This window comes from Arctopsyche grandis, chromosome 4 (genome assembly GCF_051622035.1).
Source record: "Arctopsyche grandis isolate Sample6627 chromosome 4, ASM5162203v2, whole genome shotgun sequence".
Lineage (NCBI taxonomy): Eukaryota > Metazoa > Arthropoda > Insecta > Trichoptera > Hydropsychidae > Arctopsyche > Arctopsyche grandis.
Window position 1 is genome coordinate 16,527,759 of NC_135358.1, and position 26,243 is coordinate 16,554,001.

Below are 26,243 nucleotides of genomic sequence, written 5' to 3' on the forward strand. Positions count from 1 at the left end.
AAATACATAAATAAAGATGACAATCATTAATCACAATATTTGTCATACATAGTCATAATTTTTAAGAAAAATATACGACATTTCACAAATAGCATACTCGTGTACTACGTTGTGCTTCAAATGGTCATTGAATTATTAAATTTTGATACTTCTTCAATGAAATAGAAATGATCTAAACGAGTTTACCCTTGAAATTCAATCACTGACCCGCCGCTTAGTCGCAATAATTGAATTGAAAATTATTCATGATATATCTGTAAATAAAAATTACATGATAAAACTCCGTTCAATCAGTTGGTACAATGTATATTTTTAATAAATCAACGAATTTTCCCAAATCAGTAATTTTCATGTCGTTTACCAAACGGAAGGCGTTTCCTTTCGAGAATTTCCTTGATAATATTTCACACCACGTACGTATTCATAACGCAGCGTTTCCCCACTCTTTAAAAATAGTCGCATTCCACATCGGCGGAGAAGGGGTAGTTAGTCCCGTTACGAGAGGGTTGAAATAAATAATAAATACAAAAAAAGCGAACGCCGGCGATGTGAAACAAAAGAGATACTTCCACATTAACCCATTAATCACGGGGTCGGGGAATCGAAGGCACGCTCGTCGCCGATCATTTTTCTTTCTACGGATCAACCCCCTCACCCACACACATATTGTACATCGCGAAAAGGGTGCGGGTTCGCTGATGATGATGGCAAATGGACGCCGGGATATTTGAATGCGAAAACGCGAAAGAGAAATATCGTATTCACGTCCCTTGATAAATACGCGCGACCTATCAGCTGACTCTGGCGATGGCGAAAGGGTCAAATCTATCGGATGTTTATTGTGAGCAACCCAAACGACCGGTATGGGTATGGTAATCGCGATGTTGATGTTTAGGCACACGTTAAATCAGTCATTTCCATGCCGAAGCTCGATATATGGTATATGAAATTTTATTCAAAATTCAACTATAAAATTTGAGGGCGAGTTCATATGTACATCTTTTGATAATTTGCATTAAATTGATAAACACTGTTAAAAAATATGCACAATCTATGTACTATGCAACAGCATAGTAGATTGCGAAAATTTTCACCTTTTGTTTCGTCGTAGAGACAGTTTTCTCTCGGGATGGGTGAGCGGGCGCGTATGATATGATCACAAATTTACGCCACTTACAGCTTGCGTTCAGTGGTCCGAGAACCCGTCTAGTGCTGTATACCTTTCTACATACATACATACATACATACATATGTATGTAGATACTCGAACATAAATATTTTCTATTATCAGGTCTGTTTGTATGTTGCAATGTCTGTATATGTTCATTGTTTCAACGAATCGCAACACATCCATTCAGGAATAATCGCAAAGTAAAGTTCATTTGCTTTGAACAATACCGGGTATTCTTTATAAATGTATCGTTTATTTGATTTGTTACATATATTTTCATGATTAGTGTGGAAACAGCGCTAATGTAATTAATCTTGTCCGTGACATGTAGCGATTTTTTTTAAATTGTCGTTTTTATTCTACGTATGTATGTATGTACATATGTACATACATAAGTACTTATATATTACACAAATTCATGTACATGTATGTATTTATCGAATAAATTTGTTTTTCCCTTTACTCATTCCTTAATTAATATTCTTGATACAAAATAAGCATTGAATATTAGTTGAAACCAGGGCAGAGTTGTGGAGTCTCTTCAAAATTTATGAATTTCGACCCTGACTTTTACCTTATGCTTCGGCTCCGACTCGTCGATTTTAGTTAGATCAACTTCTCTTGCCAACGTACATATACATATAATTTCTATTAATATTAATAGCGATTATCAAGATATATAAAAAATTAAGGAATTAAAAATATCACTAAAAATTATGCATGTAACCCAATTTATTGAATTATTGATAATGAAAAAAGTATAAATAAAATTAACATACGTACATTCAAAATAGATAAAAAAAATATTTAGTAAAAATGACGAGTTTGAAAAGGTTTAGCCACAGCATGTCAAAATAGGTGCAATTCAACGATTTTATTTATAATTAATTTTAAAATGATGATTTTCATAAGGAAATTATTTCATTTAAATTTATTAATGGATTTTCTTCAATAAAATTGGAGACTAATTGACACGTACCGCAATACTATTAATTAAAGAAAATATGTAATTACCAAACCGCACAAAATGGCAATGTTTCAAATCGATCGGAAGACTGTAGGAAAAGATACTGAATCTTTTGCGAAGTAAACCTTAGAAGAGGCCTTGTAATAAAGCAACCTGCTATGAGGCTTGTAATAATCGTAAGTGAAGTATAAAAAAAAGAGGTATGTAAAAAGGAGTCAGAGTCGGTTAATTTTTACGACTCCGATTACGCTTGAAATGCTATAATTCCGCGACTCCGGCTGCACTGCCCTGATTGAAACCTATAAATACATATATGTTACACCAAAATTAAGAAAATGTAGTAATATGCATTTTTAAATCTGTAATATAATATAGTATATTGTTATTCTGCAATATAAAATTAGAGTTGATATCAATAGAATATCGGCTTTTATATTTTTAAAGATTATACATACTGTACTTTACTATTTTGTGAATTTATGTACAAAATATATTTTAGAAAAAATAAATGAACGATATAAATACGATACATTTTTAAGTTCGTATACGAACGATAACGGGCAATGTTGGGCAATTGGTCTTTTTCGTCATCATCCAAATTGGCAAAACGTCAACGCCAAATTCTCGGTCGAATTGAATTGAAACTGTTTATCTACATTGTATGTACATACATCTAATATATAATTTCGAAAGAGACTTTGTATGTATGTAAGTATGTATATAAGTATTGTTGGTTGATAATCGAAAAAAAAAAAACAGTTTCTATGACGATTCGATATATTTTTTTTTCGATTCAAATAAATTTAATAAAAAAACAAATGAATATTTTTACTATTAGAATCGCCATGTTTAAGCTGTTTATATTACAAATACTGAGTGAAGCTGGGTAAAACAACTAGTATGTAATACACAAAAGTACATATGAATATGAATGTACATATATGTACATACATATGTATTGTTTCAAAGATTATTTTACATCTACTATGAGTAGACTAATTAATTGATATTTTAATCCTTGTTTTGTTATGACCACCGAAATAGTGATATGTACTTGTAGTTGTTCGTTTGTGAACTGCATTAGCCATTGTCAAATTCATTCTATTTTGGTTAACATTTAGTGTTTTTTTTTTTTTAACTATAATATATTTTTTTTAACTATAACTCCTACAGCTAAGTTAAGCATTGGTTTTTTCACAATATACTATATACATATGTATATTGTAGATAAAAACATTCATGTATGTAGATATATAATATATGTATTTATAGGAGTGTATTCACACGTATGGAGAGTAATTTTGGTTGAATATTTGTAATTTTCAATGATTGTCAATTTACATAAAATAGGTTAATGGATATTAAGCATGAAAGAAAGCTTGTCGGTCGTTGTCTGAAAGATTTACAGTTTTATATTGAAACATTCCCGCTAAAAGGTATTCGATCGTTCGGATCGGTGTCGACATTAGCGCTGTTTTTTCCGCCTCATTCGAATTGACATTTTCCGATTTTCCTTGTCAAGATTTATTATTACATCTCCGTTGTTTTATCCCGCGATTCTCGCTAATGGATCGCTTTCGGGCCCGAATAAATATTTTCGAGACGGTGAATTTTCACGCGTTCCGGTTTAGTGATTTCGTGCGTAATTCTTCCGCGTACGTAAATATCATCATCATCCCCTTTTCCACGGGGTGTTTGCCACGCGCCGCTTGCTGATCCTTGTGTTTTAAATTTAACCCCTTCGCGTGCAAATTCCCACGTAAATGTAACAAATAATACACCAGGGTCCGCAAACTACGACTACTCACTCATACTGAAAATTTGGAATATTAGCTATATTTATGTACCTTGAAATACCGATTATTGTCTAGGTTACGATATTTTTTGAAATTGCATGCGTAGATATATATATATATATATATATATATATATATATATATATATATATACAGCAGCAGTCACATAAAACGGAACGCTTAAGCGAAACATGTTTTTGCGTGAAATTTCGGTAATCTTATATAAAACCAAAACTGAAAGTCATTTAAATGATAGGTTGTATCATAGTGCATTCGTGTAACACCAAACGTGAAAATAAAAGGTGATAAAGATGAGTTGGGGAGAAATTTAATGGAGGGCAGATTTTACGACCGTGCGTTGACTTCACGGTTAAATGAAATTTGAAATGAAAATAGCACTATACATATACATTTTTAATTTTATTACAGTCACATATTATTATTTACAACTTATAAAAAAGAAATTAATATTTTGTAGCGGCTCCTTTCGATTTTATAACTTATTTTATTCGGTTTGGCATAGAATCTACTAAAGTTTTTAAATTTTCGATTGGGAGGTCTTCGTACCATATCTTTTCTATTATTTCTTTCAACGATTTAAGAGTAGAAACATTGTTCTTCCTTATCCTGTTCTTGATACACATCCATAAATTTTCGATTGGATTTAAATCGGGACTATTGCCAGGTCATGGTAGTGTCTTTACACCCATTTCTTGTAAATAGTCCCGAACTTAAAAAAAAGTAAAAAAAAAAATTCAGTTTTTTGATTGAAATTTTATAATTTATATTCAATGCTATCAAATAAAATGAATACTCACCAATTTAGCTCGATGACAAGGGGCAGAGTCATCTTGAAAAATTATATCATCGGAATATGAAAGGTGGTTTTCCATCGATGGGACAAAGCTTTCTTCTAAAAATTTTTTATATTTTTTTCCATCGATGGCACCTTGTAGAAACTCCAATTGTCCAATGTTATGGTACGAAAAGCATCCCCAGACCATTTGACTTGGAAGATCCTTAACAGTTTTAAGGGTACAATTTTCATTATACCTTTCGCCAACTTTCCTTCGGACATACGGAAAACCATCAGGACTATAGAGGTTAAACTTTGATTCGTCGGAAAGTATCACTCGTTGGCAATCTGATGGACTCCAATTTTCATGTGCTTTCGCCCATTCCAATCGATTGTTTTTCATTCTCTTGGTTAGTAATTGGTTTTTTGCAGCTTTCCGACCGTACAGTCCAGCTTCTCTGAGTCGCCTTCTTACTGTTGAGTCGCTGATTTCCATGGAAAATTGTGAAGATGCATCTGTTCTTAATTCTACAGCAGTTTTGAATCGCTGCTGTAAAGATAATCTGGTTATTACACGGTCTTGCCTCTCCGATGTGCATCTTTTCAGTCCGGTCCCCTTCTTACGATCAAAACTTCCAGATTCTCTTTTTTTTTTCCAGTAATCTCGAAACAGTCGATATAGAACATCCCATTTTCTTGGAAATTGACCGAAAGGAAAATCCTGAACTCGCCAATGTCGCGATTTTTACACTCTTCTGCAATGATAACTGAGCTCGTTTTTTCATGTTGACGTGTTAAAATTCGAATTTGATGCTTTCTCCTTGAAAACCCACACTAAACTGAACTCAAATCTTAGAAAACAATCATATTTAGAATATTTGGTCGTTAAAAACCCTACACATAAAGGGATAATCCTTTAATGGCCTCGAAGTCGTAAAATTCACAAGCGTTCCGTTTTATGTGACTGCCGGTGTATATATATGTGTATATATGTATATATATACATATTGTATACTCATATGTTTATTTTAAAAAATGAACATTAGATTTCATGAAACTCAAATGTACATTCAATGTACTAAATATGTATGTAGCTACGCATTTCAAAATGTGTTCGAAATTTGCCGGTAATTATTCAAACATATTTTTTCTACATGTCCATCTGTCGGCCGATATTAATCGAATAATACGCGGAACAATGCCTTTGGATTGATTTATGACCGGACGTCCAATGTCACAATTGCAATTATCATAATTTACGTAGAACCAGTGGCGTGCGTGGTGTGACATCCCCGTAAACACTTCCTGTGCGTATGCAATATATTATGTGTATGTGGATATATACCCATTAATGGTACATATCTTTAAAATATTATATTTTCATTAAAAATATGCACATGTGTAAAAAATATATTTATGGACGAATATATTTTACGAATATTAACACGTGGTCTCATTTATTTAGAGGTTGTGATTGAGAAATCTCATCTGGAGATTTCTCGAGAAATTTTGATTCTCGTTTCTCGAGAATATTTTATTGTGCAATTTCGAGATTCTCATTTCTTGAGAATATGTTATTATGAAAATTCGAGATTCTCGTATCTCGAGAAATCGGTTATTAGAATCTCAAAAATATCGAGAATATTTTAAATTTATCACTACATGTTTTTGTTCAATAAACTGACTGATTTGTATACTTGTTAACTCGTAAATAATTTTGTGAAGTATTGTAATATGTATAGATGGTCAGTGTTTTTATTATTTCTCCGGTAAGTTATTATTCGGTCATCATGTAAGTATGTACATATACACATGTTACAACGAAATCGCACCATTTTTAAGTTACATATTATGTGCATGTAGGTACTAGTCACTAGTGGGAAAGCATTCGGTTATGATATCACTAAAACGCTAGTGAAAATATATTTTCACTGACAACATGACCCCACTGTAACACACATAAAACAAAGATTTTTGATTTATTATTTATTTATTCATGTATTTGTTCCTTAGATATTAATTTATAATCAGTATTTTAAAATTCATAGATGGTCAGTATTTTTATTATTTGTCCGGTCACAAAAACACGGGCAAAGCCGGGTAGCAACACTGGGAATTTTATAAAATTATTTGTTACGTATTGTCATTTTTACCGTTTTAAATTACTTTTATATATTTTTATTTTCTTTTCATGCCTTCTTTTATAATATTTTTTTTTATATAATTTTACTTTTTTTCTATTCAGTGTTCTATTGTATCTCTCTATGTATATCTTTCTTCCATCATGTCTTAATAAAGTTATAAACCCCTGATATAATATACATATGTAGTGTTTGTGTCCTTTTGATTTTTGTATGTTGTCGATTTTATATGCTAAAAAGATCAATTCACTATATTTAAAAAAATATATACTTTCTCGAGAATTCTCGAGAATCTCGAGAAACAAAAAGAAAATCTTGAATTCTCGAGATTCAAATATTTCGAGAAAATAAGATTCTCAAATCCCGAGATTCAAATATTCCGAGAAAATGAGATTCTCGAATCTCGATAATCAAAAAAAGTCGAGAAATCACAACCTCTAGTCTCATTTTATTCCGTTGGGATATTTGTTTATTTATTTCAATAATGGTTTGTTTCCATCGACCGCACTTATTTTTCGATCGACTTACGGTGGACATTTCCAATTTTCCGATGTGTTATATTACATTTCATTTACATATGTATCTACAACGATGCTAAGTTTTATACTAGGTACATATATAGGTATAAAGTGTACGTATGGTTATTCATACGTATCAGAATTATTTATCACAGTATGTGAATTAGAAAAATAGTTTATCAACGGATAAATATGTTAAGAGTATGTTAGATGAATTGGATGAACGGTTGAAACGTTTGAAAGACGACTATTGTGTAGAACTACATTTTATATGTATTTTGTAAATACATATGTATGTAAGTACACCCAAGGTAAAAGTCTTTGAATTACCTATGTGAAATGAAGTCAAGAGTAACTAATCGACTAAAAACGATTTAATAATGATGTGTAAATATTTGAAATAACATAGATAGTTACATTTTAATTTCAAATATTTCAGGAATTAATTATTTATAATTTTCCGTAAAGAAGCAATTAAAAACGCGTTTTTTGTTAATTAAACAAAATCGTTTACAGATGTACATATATAACATGTTGAACCCTCAGGCTCATAGCCAATTCTATATTAGTGTTCCCACTTTGTATTGAAAACTTAATGAGACATGATGTTATTTTGGGACCAATTGATAAATTGGAAAACGAATCTTGTACATTTTCAAAATACATTTTTAATAGGTTATCAATATACACATCTATAATAATATTATGTACATATAACCACAATGTTTATTACTTTATCTATGTACGTAGTAACAATAGATGAAGTTTTGTGATCATGCGAAAATTCGAACTCGAGATTTTGACTGATTCGAACTCAGAATCGATCACTGATCACGTTTTCATGATCTAGAAAAAATATGTGTGTGTGTGTGTCTGTGTGGGTGTGTATTTTGGGGATATTTTTAACACCGTTAGTCCTATCGAACTGAAACTTAGTATCGGTTACTGAAATTCTTATCGACACGACGTAAATTTTTTTCAAATTTTTAAGTTGACCGGAAATGGTACCTCGCCTTATAGGTGTCCTCTTTTTTTTATTTTATATTATATTTATTATCAATAAGTCATGCGCACTCGCCTAAAAAATCGCTCCAAAACGACGAGTGCACTAAACAGATTAAAAGCAGAAAAAATACATGTATGAAAATGTAAAGGGGTTCAAATGTATGCACTGTATGTATGTATATACGTATGTACATACATGCGTACTTTCTCTATAGCAATTAATAGTGCGATTTTTACAGAAAAAACATCCAGAACTGACATCTCAGTAGCTTTTTATTACTTTGTCTATGTACATATGTATGTACATACATACCTATACTAATATCCACAACTCAATAAATGTTTTCTGTACAATAGAAAAGTATACTCGTACACTAATATCATTATTAATTTTTATAATACATAAAAATATAAGCATTTCGGTTTGGCAATTAGGCAAAATAAAGTTCATCAGAGAAATATTTTTGTTTATTCAGGCAGGAAAAGACTAACAATCGTATCTCTGATGTACGGGTATAAATTGAAGCGGGTGGCCGAAAAAAAAATATCTTTAGATATAATATTTTTTACTAAACTGTTCTTTTTTACTCAGCCTCACAATACATGTTTTATCCTCTACCTATCTGCATTCACATTTTGTCTTAAATTTAAGTGGAAGAGGTTCGTGATAGGGAATGAATTTCTCAGTGGAATGAAGACATTAATTAATATGTTGTGCGCGGCTGTGTCGTGACTAATTAATTTTATTATACATAGATTGCAAGTGGAATAAAGATATATTATATTTATTTCAATCGAACACGTACACTCGCCTTTACAGATCGCTCTAAAGCGACGAGTGCACTAGTAAAGATACAATACGATCAATGCAAGCAATACAACCAATGCAAGCAATACAACGTATTTATACAATGCAAATTCATACAAACATCATCCACAGTGGCATCCATGGCGAAATTTTTACAGCATTTTAGGTTAAGAAATGTTTTAAATAGAAAAAGTAAAGTTTTAGTCTATAATACAATTGTCTTTCCACACGTAGTGTATTGTGCCACTGTGTTTAACTTGTTTAGTGGCCAAGATATAGGGAAAATACAAAAATTACAAAATAAAGCTATGAGAGGTATTTTGAATGTTGGTAGATTAAAAAGTATTAGAAGTATGTTAGATGAATTGGGATGGTTGAGTATTAGTAATAGTTTAAAGCTAAGCACATTATCGTTTGTTTATAAGTTAGATCATGAGTTATTACCCGATTATTTTAAGGATTATAGAATAAGAAATAGAGATATTTATAATCATTACACTAGAAAATAAGAATAATTTAGTTGTAGGCAGAGTTAGGAAAAGAAAGACAGCTGGGGGTGTCTTTTACAGGGGTGTACTAATGTATAACGCCCTCCCTGAGTGCATCAGGTCTTCTAAAACCATGGATGCATTCTTATGAGGAGCGAAGAGACACCTCTGTGAGGGACAGTACATGTAAGTTAAATATAGAATTTTAGATTTAAGTTATTCATATGTATTTTTTTGTAAATTAGCTAATAGCTAAAATTATATATAAATAAATAAATAAATAAATTTTTATTATACAAATCGGTGAACCTCAATATGATGAATATCTTGAGATTTGCAAGACAGATAGGAAACGAGTTGCCAATTAACAGGAACCGTTTCATTGAAAATCGGAAAAATTGGCAAAATTATAGGAAACGATCGACCTGGAACATCACAAACTACGACCTGGAATATCATAAACTAAGGTCAGGCCAGCAATTACTAGTGGGAATCGAACCGTGACCATTTTGCTCGAAAACGTAATATACTAACCACTAGTCCACGCTGCTGGTTGCTGTATTGCGTTGTTGTTTTATCATTCATAGCAGAGTGATTAAATCGTTAAATGTCTTTATTTGGCTGCAAGATTCAACTGTTGCTGCGTCATTTGAGGATCGCCGAATAATAAATTTGAACTGTTAACACCGTTTTTACCAATTCACTGGGTATACGAGTTGAACATATGGTCGTTTTCATGATAACGCGATAAATACATACAGAGATATTGTGTGGGTTATAGAAACGTCGAAATCCATGCGTGTAAATTTCGCGACAAATTAGGTCGATTTACCTTATTTCGACGAGCATGTGAAAGATCGAAGTCGAATTTTTCCAAAGTCGGCCCATTTCCACGAATAGATTATTGTAAATGTGTGCGCGCGTGGAGTTTTTCCGGAAAAGCGGAAACGCTTCAATGTCCGCGCGGCTTGAATGGGAGATATGAACGCGCGTGTCACACCCTATCCTACCTACCCTTCCCGAATCGAGCTTTCACGGACTTTCGCACACTTTTACGGGCTTTCGCACACTCGCCGACCACAAAGCGCGGACGCGTCAAACGTCCGGACGTTTCGGCGGAGCTTTTGTAAGCCACTGCCTTATCAGGGAAGTTTTTCACCAGACGAAACATATTCAAAAAAAAGCAAAAAAAAAAAAATATTATGTATACAACTCCTCCCCACTCATTCTACCGTTTCTGGATGGGACAATGGAGGCGTCGTTTTAGAATACGGGCAACTTGTAAACGTATTCATATGAAGCGATATTCAAAATCGTATAACGCGGATTTCACTTTATTCTCCTTTTCTCATGAAAGGGAATCATTTTGAAAGCTATTTCTTTTTTTGTTGTTGTTAGCTTTAGCATGCTTTAAGGCTAGTTTACGTCGTTATCAAATTACGGGTATTTATTTATGAAATCAATTGTTAGCTTTGTGACGTTAATTGATATGGATTCTTAATTTATGTTTCTATTTGAAGAATGACGATTCAATGAATTTTTATTTTATGGAAGTGTTTTGGTAAAAAAAAGCTTTATTTTATTTTATGTTTCTTAGAGTTACAGAATTTTGTATATTTTCACTTATTTAGAGCAGTCTAATTCTTCAATGCACAGTATATTTAGTAATTTCACTCTGTTAATGTCACCGTAGGCTTGCCCGGAAGCAAGGAGCCTTTATCTCTAATATGTATATTCTTGTCGATACTCTCATTCCTGAGGATCGCAACAACTATTGGTTTTCTGATGAGGATTGTGGACGCTCCAGAATATCTCTCTCCAACACTCTGCGCCAAGCGACAACTACGTAGTGGTTATGATTTGGCCAAAACACTTCAATAGGCCTACAAATTTTACCAATATATTACTTTATTTCATCTATTAATGAATTGAAAATGTATGCGAAAAGTATAAAAGCTATGTGTATTATGTTTATATAAGATGAGAGTAAATGAGAGTGAAAAAATAAATGTTATACTGTTTAGCCTATAAGTTGTGAAGGGGTGGTAGAAAAACATGTTTGGATAGCTAGCTATCGTCGCTTCAATCTGATTCTGAATTTTTAATGAGTTCGTTGATGGTTAAACTCCTCTTCATGTCGGATTCATTAACTTACTTCAATGTTAGCTAACTATGTCGGTAAAGCGACATGAAGAGTGCAAGTGGTTATAAATAGAGTGAAGCAAATAAAAAGCTTGTAAAAATATAGAATAATTTTCATTTTCCTATGATAGCTTTAAGGCAAACATGATTAGAAGATACATACGTCAAATACATCAAATTTATACGTATAGTACATTTAAATTTATATATGTATGTACATATGTATAGTATATTTAGTAAATAAAAACAAAAGTTTTTATAAACTCATTTAAAAATATAGCTTGTTACACTGTAAATAGACATAGTCAAAAAATTGGAATATTACGAGTCTTTATCGAAATACATCGTATTTAAATATCACGTGGGATCCATCTATGTATGTATGTATATATTTTTATTCGTATGTAAATAAACGTCACGCACAAATGTGAAGGAAATACGTTTGTGACGATAAAAGTTTTCCGTTCGACTAAGCAATAGTAAACATTTGTTCAACTCGGGAGATTTTTTGCCTTGAAATTGGTATTTGCCTTGTTTGTTATTGACGATTGGACCGAATAATATAAACATAATTTCTTCTACAGGTAAAATTCGCAGCACATATGTACATATATTACTATTCATAGGAGTAAAATGGGCTCCGTATTTGAATGGCTCGTACTACAATTTAGATTGCTACAAAAATAAAAAGTTTCTACCCCCTACATTATCATAATATTCATAATAGATATGTATTAGTGCTGACGATTTTACGTGATGGGCTTTTAAAAGTATCCGATGGGAAATTCTGGTGCCCGTTTTCAGCGACCCTGTTTAAATTATTCGATGATGTGTTTTTCAGGCCATTAAGGTCGTCTGGATTTGCATACGGTCGACCCCGTCACCATCTCCGTGGCTTAGGATTTCCATCGTCAGGTCGCTCTCTCGCTCTCAACGTTGCATTATGAATTCATGGAAACTTCGACGTCGACGACTATGAGGAGAAAAATTAATTTGGATGGAAATTCGGTGCATCTTCGCCTCGAGACCTGATGCTGCAGACCTGGTCTTTTTCTCTCGCCGAGCCATTATCATATCGGAGTTTTTATTGCCTTTTGTGTCTTCGTTGTTCCCGTAATGACGGCGTTTATATACATTCTACTTATCTCATTCATATTTTCTGTATGAATAATGAAAATATACGATATAATTTAAAGTCAAGTGCTCTACACTTTTGCGAAAATGATTCTTCGCTGGTTATCTTCGCTACATTTTACACTGTCCCTAAACGAATTACGATAGTGGTAGTATTATATTTAATCACATTAATTAGTCCTTGTTAATTTATTTCTAACTATGTAAGTGACTTTTATTGAACTGAACACTATAGTAAGAATAACTGAGCTTTCTATATAATGAAAGCTTGTTCATTTTTAATCAATGTGTACTCCACTCATGGTTTTAATCCAAAGTGGATGTTCAGTGTTTGCCGGAACGATATAGGACGATACTTTAATACCATTATATGTACAGTACTTTTGTTTGGTATTAAATAAAACATCACTTACGTTCATTTTAATTATATAATACATATTTAGATTTTGGGTTCTAAGTTTCTATTAACATTCGACTTGTAGATTATATGACGATATACAAATGTACATAACACATGTGTTATATTGCGAGAAGTGAGTTTCCGATGTTACCTGAGGATGTTTATCACGCAGCTCTTGATATTAATCTAAAATTGTATGTACGAACTTCCACGTTGCGATTAATTAATAATTGTCGCAACACTAATTTAAATGGGAGGCTGTTTACAGATGTTACTTCAAATGTTACAATAATGTGCTATATAATAATCTATTTTTTGATGAAAGTGAATTTATGATATTAATTGGACGCTTACATCCGTAAATAACATTTTTTAAGAATTGTGGAATAATGTATACCTACGCTTTTTTCCATTATACACTTATTTAAAAAATTTGCATCAAAATATTCAAGGGAAACATGATACTAACAACACCAAAACTTGTGTTGTAAACATTCCTTATATATAGTAGACAGTGGAGTAACTAGGAATTTTAGGCCCGTAAGCAAAAAATCATCAAGGTCCCCCCCCTAGAATTTTTAAATCAAAATACCAAATTTTTGATTTTGCAACGCAGTATTAATATAAATACAATTATTTTTAATATGTAAGTAGATAATATAATTTTTTAAATTAAACTCACCTACATATTTTAAAATTTGTTCTTTCGAACCTTACTGTTTGCAAAATCATGAATTAGTTGTTTGAGGTACATTTTGGCTGCTTCTTTATGCTCAATCGTAAGCAAAGATAGTTCATTGATCGAATTTATTTTGTAATCTATAATTATTTTTAATTTATTGAATGTTCTCTCTACACTAGCTACAGTTACCGGAAGAGTAAAAAATTGTAAAGAATGTGTAAGAATGTAATAATAATTGTGGCCGTGATAAGGTGTTTGAAGGCTTTGTGCTAATTGATTTATCCTATGAATATATTACATATGATTATTTTATTTCTATTTTTTACTTTATTTTTTCATGAAAAGGAATTGGGAATTTGATGTTGATAATAAACAAATAAATAAGATAGGGAATATATATGTATATGTATGTACGTAGATATCGCAGTTTTTGATGGTGGGGATATATCTGCGTCACGGCAAACTTCCGGTTCAAAACGAGCCGATGAGTATTCGAGCGGCAGAAATAAAGCGCTCGGAAATATCCATTTTGATAGAAACGAAAAGTATCCGATTTGAAAATATCGTAAGCAAGTTATACCGGACGTGCCTCCATTAAAAACGGAAGGTTAGGGAGCAGGAGGACGTGGGGGAGGAGGAAAATATGGGAGAGGAGGAGAGGGTGTGAAAATCTGCACTGTCTCACCAGTACAACGTTCCCCTGTTATCCGATTGTCATATATTTTCTTTTTGTACTCGTATCTTTTATAAGTTGAAAAGTGAGGTAAGTCTACCAGAAAAAAATGTGATTTTCGTAACCTTTATCAAATTTAGAGCGCCTGTAATGATTTATATTAAATTTGTCATTCGTTATCAGTTAAGGCAAAATATTGTATAGTATTGAGAATGCGATGTGACAATATTCGTAACGATGTCACGACTGCAAATACTTGCGAATGACACTACTCACAGTCGACAGTTAAAACATTACATTTGGAAAAAATATGGATTTCACAGAAAGGGAGCATGTCTCAAAATAACAGATTTACTAGATCTACGTACGTGCATATCTGTATGTATATATATATATTTTTTTACTTTATGTACGTAGTAACAATATATGAAATTTTATGATCATGCGAAAATTCGATCTCTAGATTTTGACTGATTCGAACTCAGAACCGATCACTGATCACGTTTTCATGATCTAAAAAAAATGTGTGTGTGCCTCTGTGTGTCTGTGTATTTTGGGGATTTTTTGAACACCGTTAGTCGTATCGAACTGAAACTTAGTATCGGTTACTGAAATCCTTATCGATACGACGTAAATTTTTAAGTTAACCGGAAATGGTACCTCTCATTATAGGTGTCCTCTTTTTTTAAGTTTTTGAATTCAATTATCTCCCAAACTGAATCGGATTGAAATTTTTTTACATGTAATAGAAATTATAAATTTTATACTCTAATATTTTAAAAATATTTTTACCTGAACCGAAAGTAGTACTTTGACACTAGAGAATCTAGGTTTTTTATGAAGAGACCTTTTTGTTTATTGAACTGAAATTTCATATCTACAAGTTTAAGCTTAATACCAAGTTATGTATTAAAATTGGTAAGCGCCCGTAAACGGAAGTGGCAGTTTACTCTTGTTCGATTTTTCTTCCACTATTTTTTTCGACCCCTTAAACGTGTGTGCTCTTCACAAAAAAAAATTTAAGTAACATTCTTGGATCAATGTGATGAAAATAAAAAAAAATGCCTAAATTTAATAAACCGGAAGTGGGATTTTTTCCTCTTAGAGAGGTCAAAAATGTTGTGGCCACTATTCTGTCCATACCCCTGAACGTATCAAGCTGAAAATTTGTATTTGTAATCTTAATGTTATAACTTAGAGTTGATAAGGTTTTGGTCTGAATTCGTAAACTGGAAGTAGTATTTTTTTATAACTATATTTCATTATTTTATTTCGACCTTTTAAATTAATTTTTATTTTCTTGATATTTAATGTGTATTGCCGATAGTGATTTTAAGTAATAAAAAAAAATTAACAAAATTCGACAACTGGAAGTAGAACTTTTGTCTTGTGCATGTCTCCCATACATTAGCGCTCAATTTGCATCGAAAATGCTGTCATTATTTCATATTGCTGCCGGTACGTGTGAATGTGTGTGTACGGTTCAATATCGAATTTTGTTTTTTGGACTTTCTTATATTCCTCAAATACATAAATAAAGTCATGGGTTGGTCACACCCGAATTTTTTTATTAAATAAATACGATTTTTCATTCGCCAATTGCGTAGGTATTTTGGTTTTGTCGTAATAATATAATATTTTCTGAAATATATGTACATATGCATTTATACTGGCTTGGAGCGTATTTTGAAATCGGGAAAAATTAAACAACGCAAAAATATCCAAGACGTGATATTTTCGGAGAAAATTTTCATCGTTCTCGAGAGCAAATGTATGATATAGGATTTCAACGTTGCAGCAGCCCTTAGTTCTGCGGTCCTTTACGCTCCCCCGAGTCCCATAAGAAAACTTCCCTCGTCCTTTGCTGATGAGAGAAGTTTCGCATCGTGTAAAAGACACACATTATTAACGATGCGTGCATATTTAACATTATAATATTAACAATTTTCGTAGGAAGGCCTTTAAATCTCAGATGCATTATTTTTTTTTTTGTTTACATTGTTAAATATTTTTCGTTAAAAATTGACGTTCGCTTCTAGTCAAAGAGGATATTCTTATTAATTTTACGCGAATATTTTTTTTTGTTCATTTGGTGGTTTGCTCTCGAATCGAATTTGAAATACGTGTGATTGAACTTCAAACTTTTATTAAGTTCACTTTGATGAACTACCGTATTCCGGACGCAATAAATAAAAAAGCCGGCTTCTTCGAGTTGATGTGCCCCACTAGCGTTTTTCTTTCCGAGCAAAGAAAAAGAGCGGGAAAATCCGTCTCGTGGGAGAGGAAACATTTTTTATATTGCACACCACTATAAATCCATTGCGAATCGCGAAAACTAAGTTGGTGTCACTTGTGATTTACGAAGTGAAAAATATTGCTGGATTTCGCTCGTTTCAATGTCTTTTTTTCAATATGGTGAAATTTTCATCTTGATTTTCTTTCACTCTTATATGTACATATCTACATGTGTATGTATACATATATTAAATTTGTTGTGTTTATTTTTCACAAAATAATTCTATTGTTAAAAATATTTTTTTCAGGTTTTAATAGCTCGTAATTCCACTCAAAATTTTATTTCTACATACAATTTTTAATTTTCTTACTTTTGCCGAAATTTATTCGTGTCATATTTTATGACATTACGGAAAACATTCGATTAATTAAATTTCAGTATACTAAGTAATTTTGATTAAATTACAAATTGCACTGCGATATTTGAATTTGTGGACAAAAACCACCGCTTTTAGATTATGTAAACTGATTGATTTCCATTTCATTAATAGACGTTCAATGAAATTCATTATGAATTGTCCATATTTTATATTTTATTTTTTAAATATTATGTAAAGCTTATTTATTTTAATTTTCCACTATATTGTATGAGTTAAAATTACGTTAATTAAGTCATTTGATATTGATATGTAAATTTTGACATTTAACCTTGAAATTACATCTAATATATAATTTCGAAAGAGACTTTGTATGTAAATATTGTTGGTTGGAAACTTCGAAAACAAGTCGAAATTTCCATGACGACATGTGGACGGGGGGCGCCGGGGGAGCCGCCGGATTCTGGTATAATATATAATACATCTAATATATAATTTCGAAAGAGACTTTGTAAGTTTGTAACTATAGTTGGTTGGAAATCGAAGACAAGTCTGTTTCTATGACGATTCGATTGTTTGAATATTTTTTTTATCTATGTACGTCGTAACAATAGATGGAGTTTTGTGATCATGCTAAAATTCGAACTCGAGATTTTGACTGATTCGAACTCAGAATCGATCACTGATCACGTTTTCATGATCTAGAAAAAATGTGTGTGTGTGTCTGTATATTTTGGGGATTTTTTGAACACCGTTATTCCTATCGAACTGAAACTTAGTATCGGTTACTGAAATTCTTATCGACACGACCTAAATTTTTTAAGTTGACCAGAAATGGTACCTCCCCTTATAGGTGTCCTCTTTTTTTTTAAGTTTTTGAATTCAATTATCTCCCAAACCGCTAACTGACTAAATTTTTTTTACATGTAATAGAAATAATAATCTGTATAACCTTATATTTTTTAAATATTTTTATCTGAACCGGAAGTAGTACTTTTATTCTAGAGGATCGAGGTGTTTCTCAGAAACCTTTTGGTTTAGTGAACTGAAATTTAAGCCTAATACCCAGCTATATATAAAATTTGGTAAGCATCCGTAAGTGGCAGTTTACTCTTGTTTTTTTTCGATTCAAATAAATTTAATAAAAAAGCAAATGAATATTTTTACTATTAGATTCGCCATGTTTAAGCTGTTTATATTACAAATACTGAGCGAAGCCGGGTAAAACAACTAGTATGTAATAATTGTTTTAAAGAGGTGTTTTTTTTATTTCTTTCGAATATTTTCTTTTCAACGTTTGGGATTTGCCTACACTACATAATTTACAAAATATACTTTTAAATTTATGTGTCAATCGAATGTAGTAATTAATATCCATATATCTACAATAGACAGTTTTTATTTTTTGCAGAACGAGTGTTTTAAGATTTGTGAATGCATAATTGATTCTATTACTTTCAGTGAGAGTCGAAAAGGAGATTTTACACTCGCGAAAAACACGAAGTTTCCCAATTAAGCGCTCGATTCAAATTTTAAGACTCGGAACAATATTTGAACAAATCGGATTACCGCGAAACATCCTGAATTTCCGCAACGTTCATCAGAATTTTGCAACGATTACCGAAAGCCGTCTATCCCATCTGATTTTTGCGATTAAGCTTAAAGCTTCAAAAGCTTCGGCTGCGGCTTCATCGAGGCCTCGTCGTTAACTAATCTAATCCTCGCGAAAGCCTCTGCGAGCACCTAATTGATAAGCCCTAATTACGTCTTCAACCTCCCGCTTCACTTTCTCTCTGCTTATGACGAGGGAATTTCGAAACGGAGCACTCTTCGACAGTCCCTGACGACCCTTAAAAGTTAATTACACCTCGAGGCTGCGTCTCTTGGGTGTTAGGGTCTTGAGCAGTTGTCTTTAGTTTAACAATTTCGTCTGCGGTTCCGCCTTACGGGAACAGTTTGCCATTCGAGTCAATAATTAGGACCATTGTGTACCTGGGGTGGCTTTGCGGTGGGAACTTCGAATCGCTGAGCAGATTCTATGCATCCCACATTTAATAGCACTAATGGTAATTGTCGACACGTATATGGTCTTCGACACTTAGAAACTTATGCTTGCTGAATAGCTACACAATTTTCTCAAAAGTTTGTATTACACAAAAGTTTGTTCACAATAATACAGCTTTAGATTTTTTTAATTCTTAGCTTTTACGTATTAGAAGTAAGTTGTAATGACTAGTCACCGGAGCCTGAGGGGGCCGTGTATTGTTCAAAGGTTGTAAATGCATTGTTAAAGGTTTGCCGAACAATGGATAGCACTGTGACTATGCTACCTCTAGTAATGACAATATTTGGCACACAACTGAAAATAACCGTTATAAACAGCTAAAATTCACGATCAAGAGGACTTTTTTGACCTTACGGCAGCGGTTTCCAAACTTTATGCTATTACGCCTCCCTAAAAAAAAAATTTTTTTTCCGCGCCTCCCTACCTTATTTTTTTTAATAGATATAATAATAAACCTGTATTTAAAAAAAATACTGAACACTTCAATAGACAGAATAATAAAAAAAAATTGCTATAACATAAATTTATACGAACACGTATATTTATTTTTATATTAAATTACTAATTAAACTACATCTAACACATCAAAATTTAATGCGAAGGATGTTGTAACCTGGCTCGATATTTGGTTTTCATTGCAGCTAGTGCCGAAAAGCCCGTTTCGCATAAATAAGACGTTACAAACGGCAAAAACACTTGCATTGCTTTGCAATACAAAGATTCATACTTTCCATACTATTCATACTAAGATTTATATTCATACTAAGATGTATCCAAAATTTAATTATGGTTTCATTTTGAAACTTTTGTTTTAGTGAGCTATCTCATGATAATTCTATAAATTTTTCTTTTTCGATGGTTGTCAGCTCGAATTCGTCTTCTTCATTGTAGTTAAATGGATTCTGTATCCACAAAAACTTTGAGAAATCAACGTCTTGAAATAATTGAAAGAATGCAGCACTAAACTATCCAAGTGGTCTATAAAAAGATTTTTACTAGCTTCAATATTGGTAGTGGCCTTGAATTCTTTGGAAAGTGAAAATATATCCAACTCATTCTTTTGTAAATTTGATTTCCATAACTTCAACTTTTTTATAGGAATTAAATGTATACATAAAAATGAAAGAAAAATAACTTTCCAACTGCATTTACTAGTGGAGTGATGTACCAACCTATAATTGAGATGCATTTTCAGTTATATTTGACCTTTCAATATATTTTGACCAGTTGAAATGTAATTCGCCGTATGAATCAACTTACGTGGGTTAGACGGAATATATTCTAACTAAAAATACACTTTATCTGTAACGGTAGTTGGTACGTGGTACCAGATTAGATGAAATATGTACATATGTATGTATATTGAAACTAGTCAACATATGTATTGTATTACAACTGGGTGATACACGTTAACTATAACATATGCACACAAATATCGTCAAAAAATAATCTAATTAATATACTGGGAAAATTAATGGTTAAATTTATATTTTCAGGTACACTACAAAGTTTTTTTTAAAATGATATTTTTTTGATGAGCCACTGTTTCTCTTTTATGAGAGGTATACTGCGAACGTTTATTACGATCATAATTATTATATTTTCACGTAAACTTAAGTATTCGTTTTATTTGGCGTTTTTTATTACGAATTACGAATTTTCACAAGCATTCAAACGTTTTCTTAGAACATAAACTTAATTATATTTTTTTGCGGTAAAAATTTAATTAGACGCGACCTTTAAGATCGCCTTCAAGCGGGATAACAGTTCAAAATAAATATTGGCCAATTTGATTAAGTGTAGATTCTTCGCGAGCGAAACGATCTTGGTTGCAACAATAATCACCCCAGACGGGGGCGGTCTAGTTTAATCAGGGGCGGTCAACGCCGGCAGTATTGTTTTATTATCATTGTAACAATTAATTTAACCCCCTCCCTTCCCCATCTAGCTCCCATCTCCACCTACCTAGCCTGGAGATTAATCTGCTGACGGATCAGCACAAGTTTGCGGCGAAGCGGGCGCCTTATGGAGGGCGGGAGGCTGGAGGGGTTGGTTGATAAGGGGTAATTTGTATGGGCTGCGGACCACGCTTGCAGACCCCTGGCCGGCAGTTTGCGCTCTGGAATGGCGTCGTTGCCCCCCGCCTCTACCCTCTTGGAAAGAATTTAATTTCCACAATGAACTCGATTTCGCCGGATGGTTTGGCCGGACCGTTTCAGTTCTCGGCTTCGTTAGCCGTTACCCATGCTCATTCGTGTTTATCAGGGTAATAGCTCTGCAAATAACACTGGCGATGAAAAAAAGAACACTTCGATTTCGCATTGGGGAACGCAAGTTGGGTATGACCCTATTTATCCATCGGAAAAAAAATCAAACAAAAAACATTTCACTAGTCTGAAAGCCGAGCTGATACATAATATGTATTAGAGGCGATTAACATACTTGTTTACTATGAAAGACCTTTTTTAGCTGAAATCCGTACGTTGAAATGTCGTTTAAGTGATTTTGGGATTGGATACTACATATTATAATTTTATTTTTTATTTTAATTACATATGTAAATACATTATATGTGCCAATTGGGAATTATATTATTACATAAGTATTGTTTTCGTCCCTTTTAACAATAAAATCAACTTCGACCGAAACTGAAAGAGTTTTTTCCATTGCAGGAAATTTTTGAATTCAAATCTAGAAATATTTTAGAAAACTTTTTTATATTTCGTATATAAATAAATATTTTTTTTTTATAAAAAATATATTAAATTGAATGATGTGTCCCGGGAACCCGGGAATCCCCGGAACGATCCCGGGCTCCGTCCCGTGTCCCGGGAATTGAAAAAGTCTGGAAAATCAGAAACCCTAGTGCGGAGGGTACTCCATAAACTACATCTACCACTATACTGCGTCTTTCACGCGAATAGTTTGGTTTTAATTAACATATATCTAATAAATAGGTCAAATAATAGACATTTCGGGAAGTAAAGAAGAAGAAATAAAGAGATGTATGAAATTAGGATGGAGTGTATTTGGACGAATGAATGTTGTTTTTAAATCAAAAATGGCACTTTTCCTGAAGAAAAAGATTTTGATCAATGCGTTTTGCCAGTGATGGCGTACGGATGTGAAACTTGAACATAGAACGTCAAGATGCTACACAAAGTCCAATGCACTCAAAGAAGTATGGAATGCTGTATGCTCGGCATGACAATGAAAGACAGGAAGCAGAACACGTGTGTGAGAAGTATGACAAGGGTAGTGGACATAGTGGATATAGTAAAGAGATTGAAATAACAATGGGCGGGCCACGTGACTGGAAGAATGGACGAATGGTGGACAAAATAAGTGCTAGAATGTTATCCGAGAGAATGCAAAACGGTAAAAGGAAATTGTGAGGGGTGCGATGGATGAGAGTTGCGCAAAACAGAGACGAATGGAAGCGTCCTAGAGAGACCTTTATCCAGCAGTGGATGGTGAGTGACTGTACTGTAAATACATTTGTATCATTGACTTGTCGGATTGTACGTTTCTGTTAAGAGTTCACACTCAGTCGTATTTTTAGATGCCTCAGGCTTCGATATTAACTTCGTTTATTTTCCAGGAGCCGCTGAACAAAATTGTGGAGATCAAGAATTGACGAAATGCGCTCGTCCCCTGCAAGTGCTTTCCGACACGTCAGATCTGAAATTCGTATCCAGAAAGGAGGAGCTCGACAAGCTGTGTCCGTGAGTATACCTACACGTTTTCAATTTAATTGTTCTGACTGATTTAATTTTACCTTTAATTTCCGGGAATGCAATCGAACCAACAAACAGAAAAGTTTTTGCGCTTTCAAACTCCTATATCGAGCGTGCGCTTTTCACACGACACGCATCCTTGCTATTTCAACGTGAACTTTCAGTATCAAGGTGGCAAGTTTGTCGACTGCTTAGCATTTTCCCGCGAATTCTTGAAGGACTTTGTTTATGGGCTCCGTAATGTTCCCAGATCTCTTAATCGTGTTCTATTTTCTTGTCTATGCGTGAAGGTATGTATGTACATTAGACCGGAATAAAAAATACGAAATTTGAATTTTTATCGACAAACCTAGTGGAAAACTTCCGTCATATCAAGGAAACGTTGAATAACAAATGTCATTGATTTTAAACAAGCAAACTATCCCTCCAAGCAATGAATTGATCTCGTTAAAATTTTTGAAAAAGGAGGTTTTTTTCATATATCTCTTTCTCTAGAATAGTTAGTTAGATTTTTTCGTTATTAAAAATTATAAACGCTCAGTATACACCTATTCACTGAGTTTATTTGGGTCGGTTGAAATAAGTTTTTACAGGTTTTTTCGACTACTAAAGGTCGGCATTTCGTTCGAAAGTCTCCATACATGCAAAAATGTCAGGTGTAACGTCGAATTTTGACGTCATTTTGGCCTCCTTACGTTTCATAAAATTCCTAATTTTTCGGGCATTTTTGGAATTTATGTAGATTAAAGGTATTCACCCAAAGAAGCTCTTAATGACTTTAATTTTCAAAATAATTTTGGGAACATGGGAAAAATGAAGATTTTCTGAAAATAACACATGTACATATGTATAACCCAATTGCAATCGGATTCGGATACAAACACCAATTGCGATCGGATTCGTATGGGACATTCGACCGAAACGGCGACTTTGAATTCTCGTCGATCAAAACTTATCATAATTAGCCCAAATAAACTTCAATAGGTAAATTTTTTTAATAGTAAAAAAATCGAAACTATTCTCCTACTTTCTCGAAAATCGGAAAAACCTACTTTATCGAAATTTTCGACGAGAAAAATTGATTGGTTGGAGGCACAGGATATTGTTAAAAATAAGTGTTTTTTTATTTATTTAATGTTTCCTTGATACGACAAAAGTTTTCCACCAACTCCATTAATGAAAATTAATGATTCTCATTTTTTGCTCCGGCCTAATAAACATACATACATATGTACATGCTTACTCCTACACTCGCTAAACTCGAACGTGTGATACTGAATTAGAAATCTTCTTACTGAAATTAGATACTTCTTACTGAAATAGAAATCAAATTTATACCTTTGAGGACTTTTTTTTAATTTCTGTCATTTTTATATGTTTTAATATTGTGTTTTGTTCTTATGTTTCCGGCCATAGTGAAATAAATTATAAATCATTATAGTTTAATCTTTATAAATAAATTTATAGTAAAATCATTATAGTTTAATCTTTATAAATAAATTTCGGTTAATTCCGTATTTGCACAAAGTTGATCTTTGTACATATTATACATATGTATTTATGTATGTAGTTGTCCAAAATTGGTCCGACTATCCGTCCTATCAAACGTTTTTCTTTAATTTTCTCTGGGCCATAGTACACAGCAGAGTGGTGAAAATTGCCGTGAAATGGAATTATCCGGTGCGGTTTCGAACAGTCCGTCGATGTGTGCGGTCCGGCCCTGGTCCACCACAAGTCCAGGGCTCGTCTTTGCCGGACCAGTCGGCTCGCACGGAATTTAATTTGTTCAGGGCCGGCTTTGGGCGAATTCACCCGACCAGTTTCGTCGGCCATATTTGATCGGTTCGCCGATGCGATAGACCCCCGCTCGCTCGCTTTTGACGGCCAACCTCTTTTCTATACAAACGGAAACTTTGCGAAAAGGCCGCGAAAACTTTTAATGAATGTTACATTGATTACGCTCAAATTTATTAAACTATTCTCCCACCATAAAGCGACCGCTTCACTGCAATGTTGGATGATGGAAAAACTATAGTTTTTCAAAGGATTCAAGTCTATCTTGAAAATGTTTCGAATAATTAATTTCAAGCGAACTATTTATTTATTTTAGTGCTTCGAGTAATAGTGAAGATTAATTTTTCTTCGCTAGTTAAATTCGAAAATTAATTTTTCTACGTTCAATTCGCAGATTTGAAACAATAGCCAGCAGCATAGCTCGGTCGTTAAGCTTCTGCTTAGCGTCGAGAGGCGCCGAGTTCGATCCCAGGGCCGGGCCTCGAGTGAAACTGAATTTTTCAGAGTATGCTGTTGGTCAGACCTGGATTTGTGACTTCAGGTTGATCGTTTCCTATCAGAATTTGCCCATTTTCTCTGATTTCATTGTTGAAACGGTTCCCGGAAAAAATTGGCTAAAATCCTTCCTATACATTAATGTCACCTATTATTTGTAATTGATTAATGTGCAATAAATAAGTTTGTGTACAATTTGATAGATGTCTCATTGATTTGCGAGTTTTTCAGTGTCTCGTAATTCAGTGACTTATATAAGAAAAAAAGACTGCATTGTAATTGTAATTTGTAATTGTCCAGGAAGGCGCATTGGGGCTTACCCGTAAGGCTTTCCTGGTATATGTATATGTAAAAAATAAAAAAATAAAATAAAATAAAAATAAATAGATTTTTGTAACTACATATTACATATATACCTTATTTTGTATTTGAAAAAAAACGTATCTCTCAGTTTGGAGGGATTCGTTTTCTACGTGAATACATTTTTTGAAATCGCAAAATTTCGATTCCTCGGTGTATTATTAATAATTTACAACGGTTGAGGGGGTGGGGGTGGTAAAGTGTTAGAAGTAAAAAGCGGAAGCAGTCGCCCAACCGGAAGCGATCGCAACACCGATAATGGACCGACCCTAAAACTACTAACTAAATCCGTTACATTTTTTTAATAAAACAAAAAAAAAGCTTACGATACGAAAACGCCATTGTAATTACGATTTTACGCCTTTACGTCACTGGACGCTCCTTACCATTTTCTAATTCTCTTTTAACACATTAATTTGTGGTTTTTATTTAAAATACATAATATATTAATTAAATAAG

The 26,243-nt window shown here is 33.0% G+C and overlaps 1 protein-coding gene across 1 annotated transcript in view; it reads left to right on the forward strand.

Moving 5' to 3' along the window:
- LOC143910535 (uncharacterized) overlaps window positions 1-26,243 on the forward strand; it is a 90,928-nt gene that overhangs the window by 42,500 nt on the left and 22,185 nt on the right. Inside the window, exon 2 of the mRNA XM_077429044.1 lies at window positions 23,000-23,123. Coding sequence (XP_077285170.1) covers window positions 23,000-23,123 — 124 coding nt within the window. The remainder of the gene's footprint in view (window positions 1-22,999; window positions 23,124-26,243) is intronic.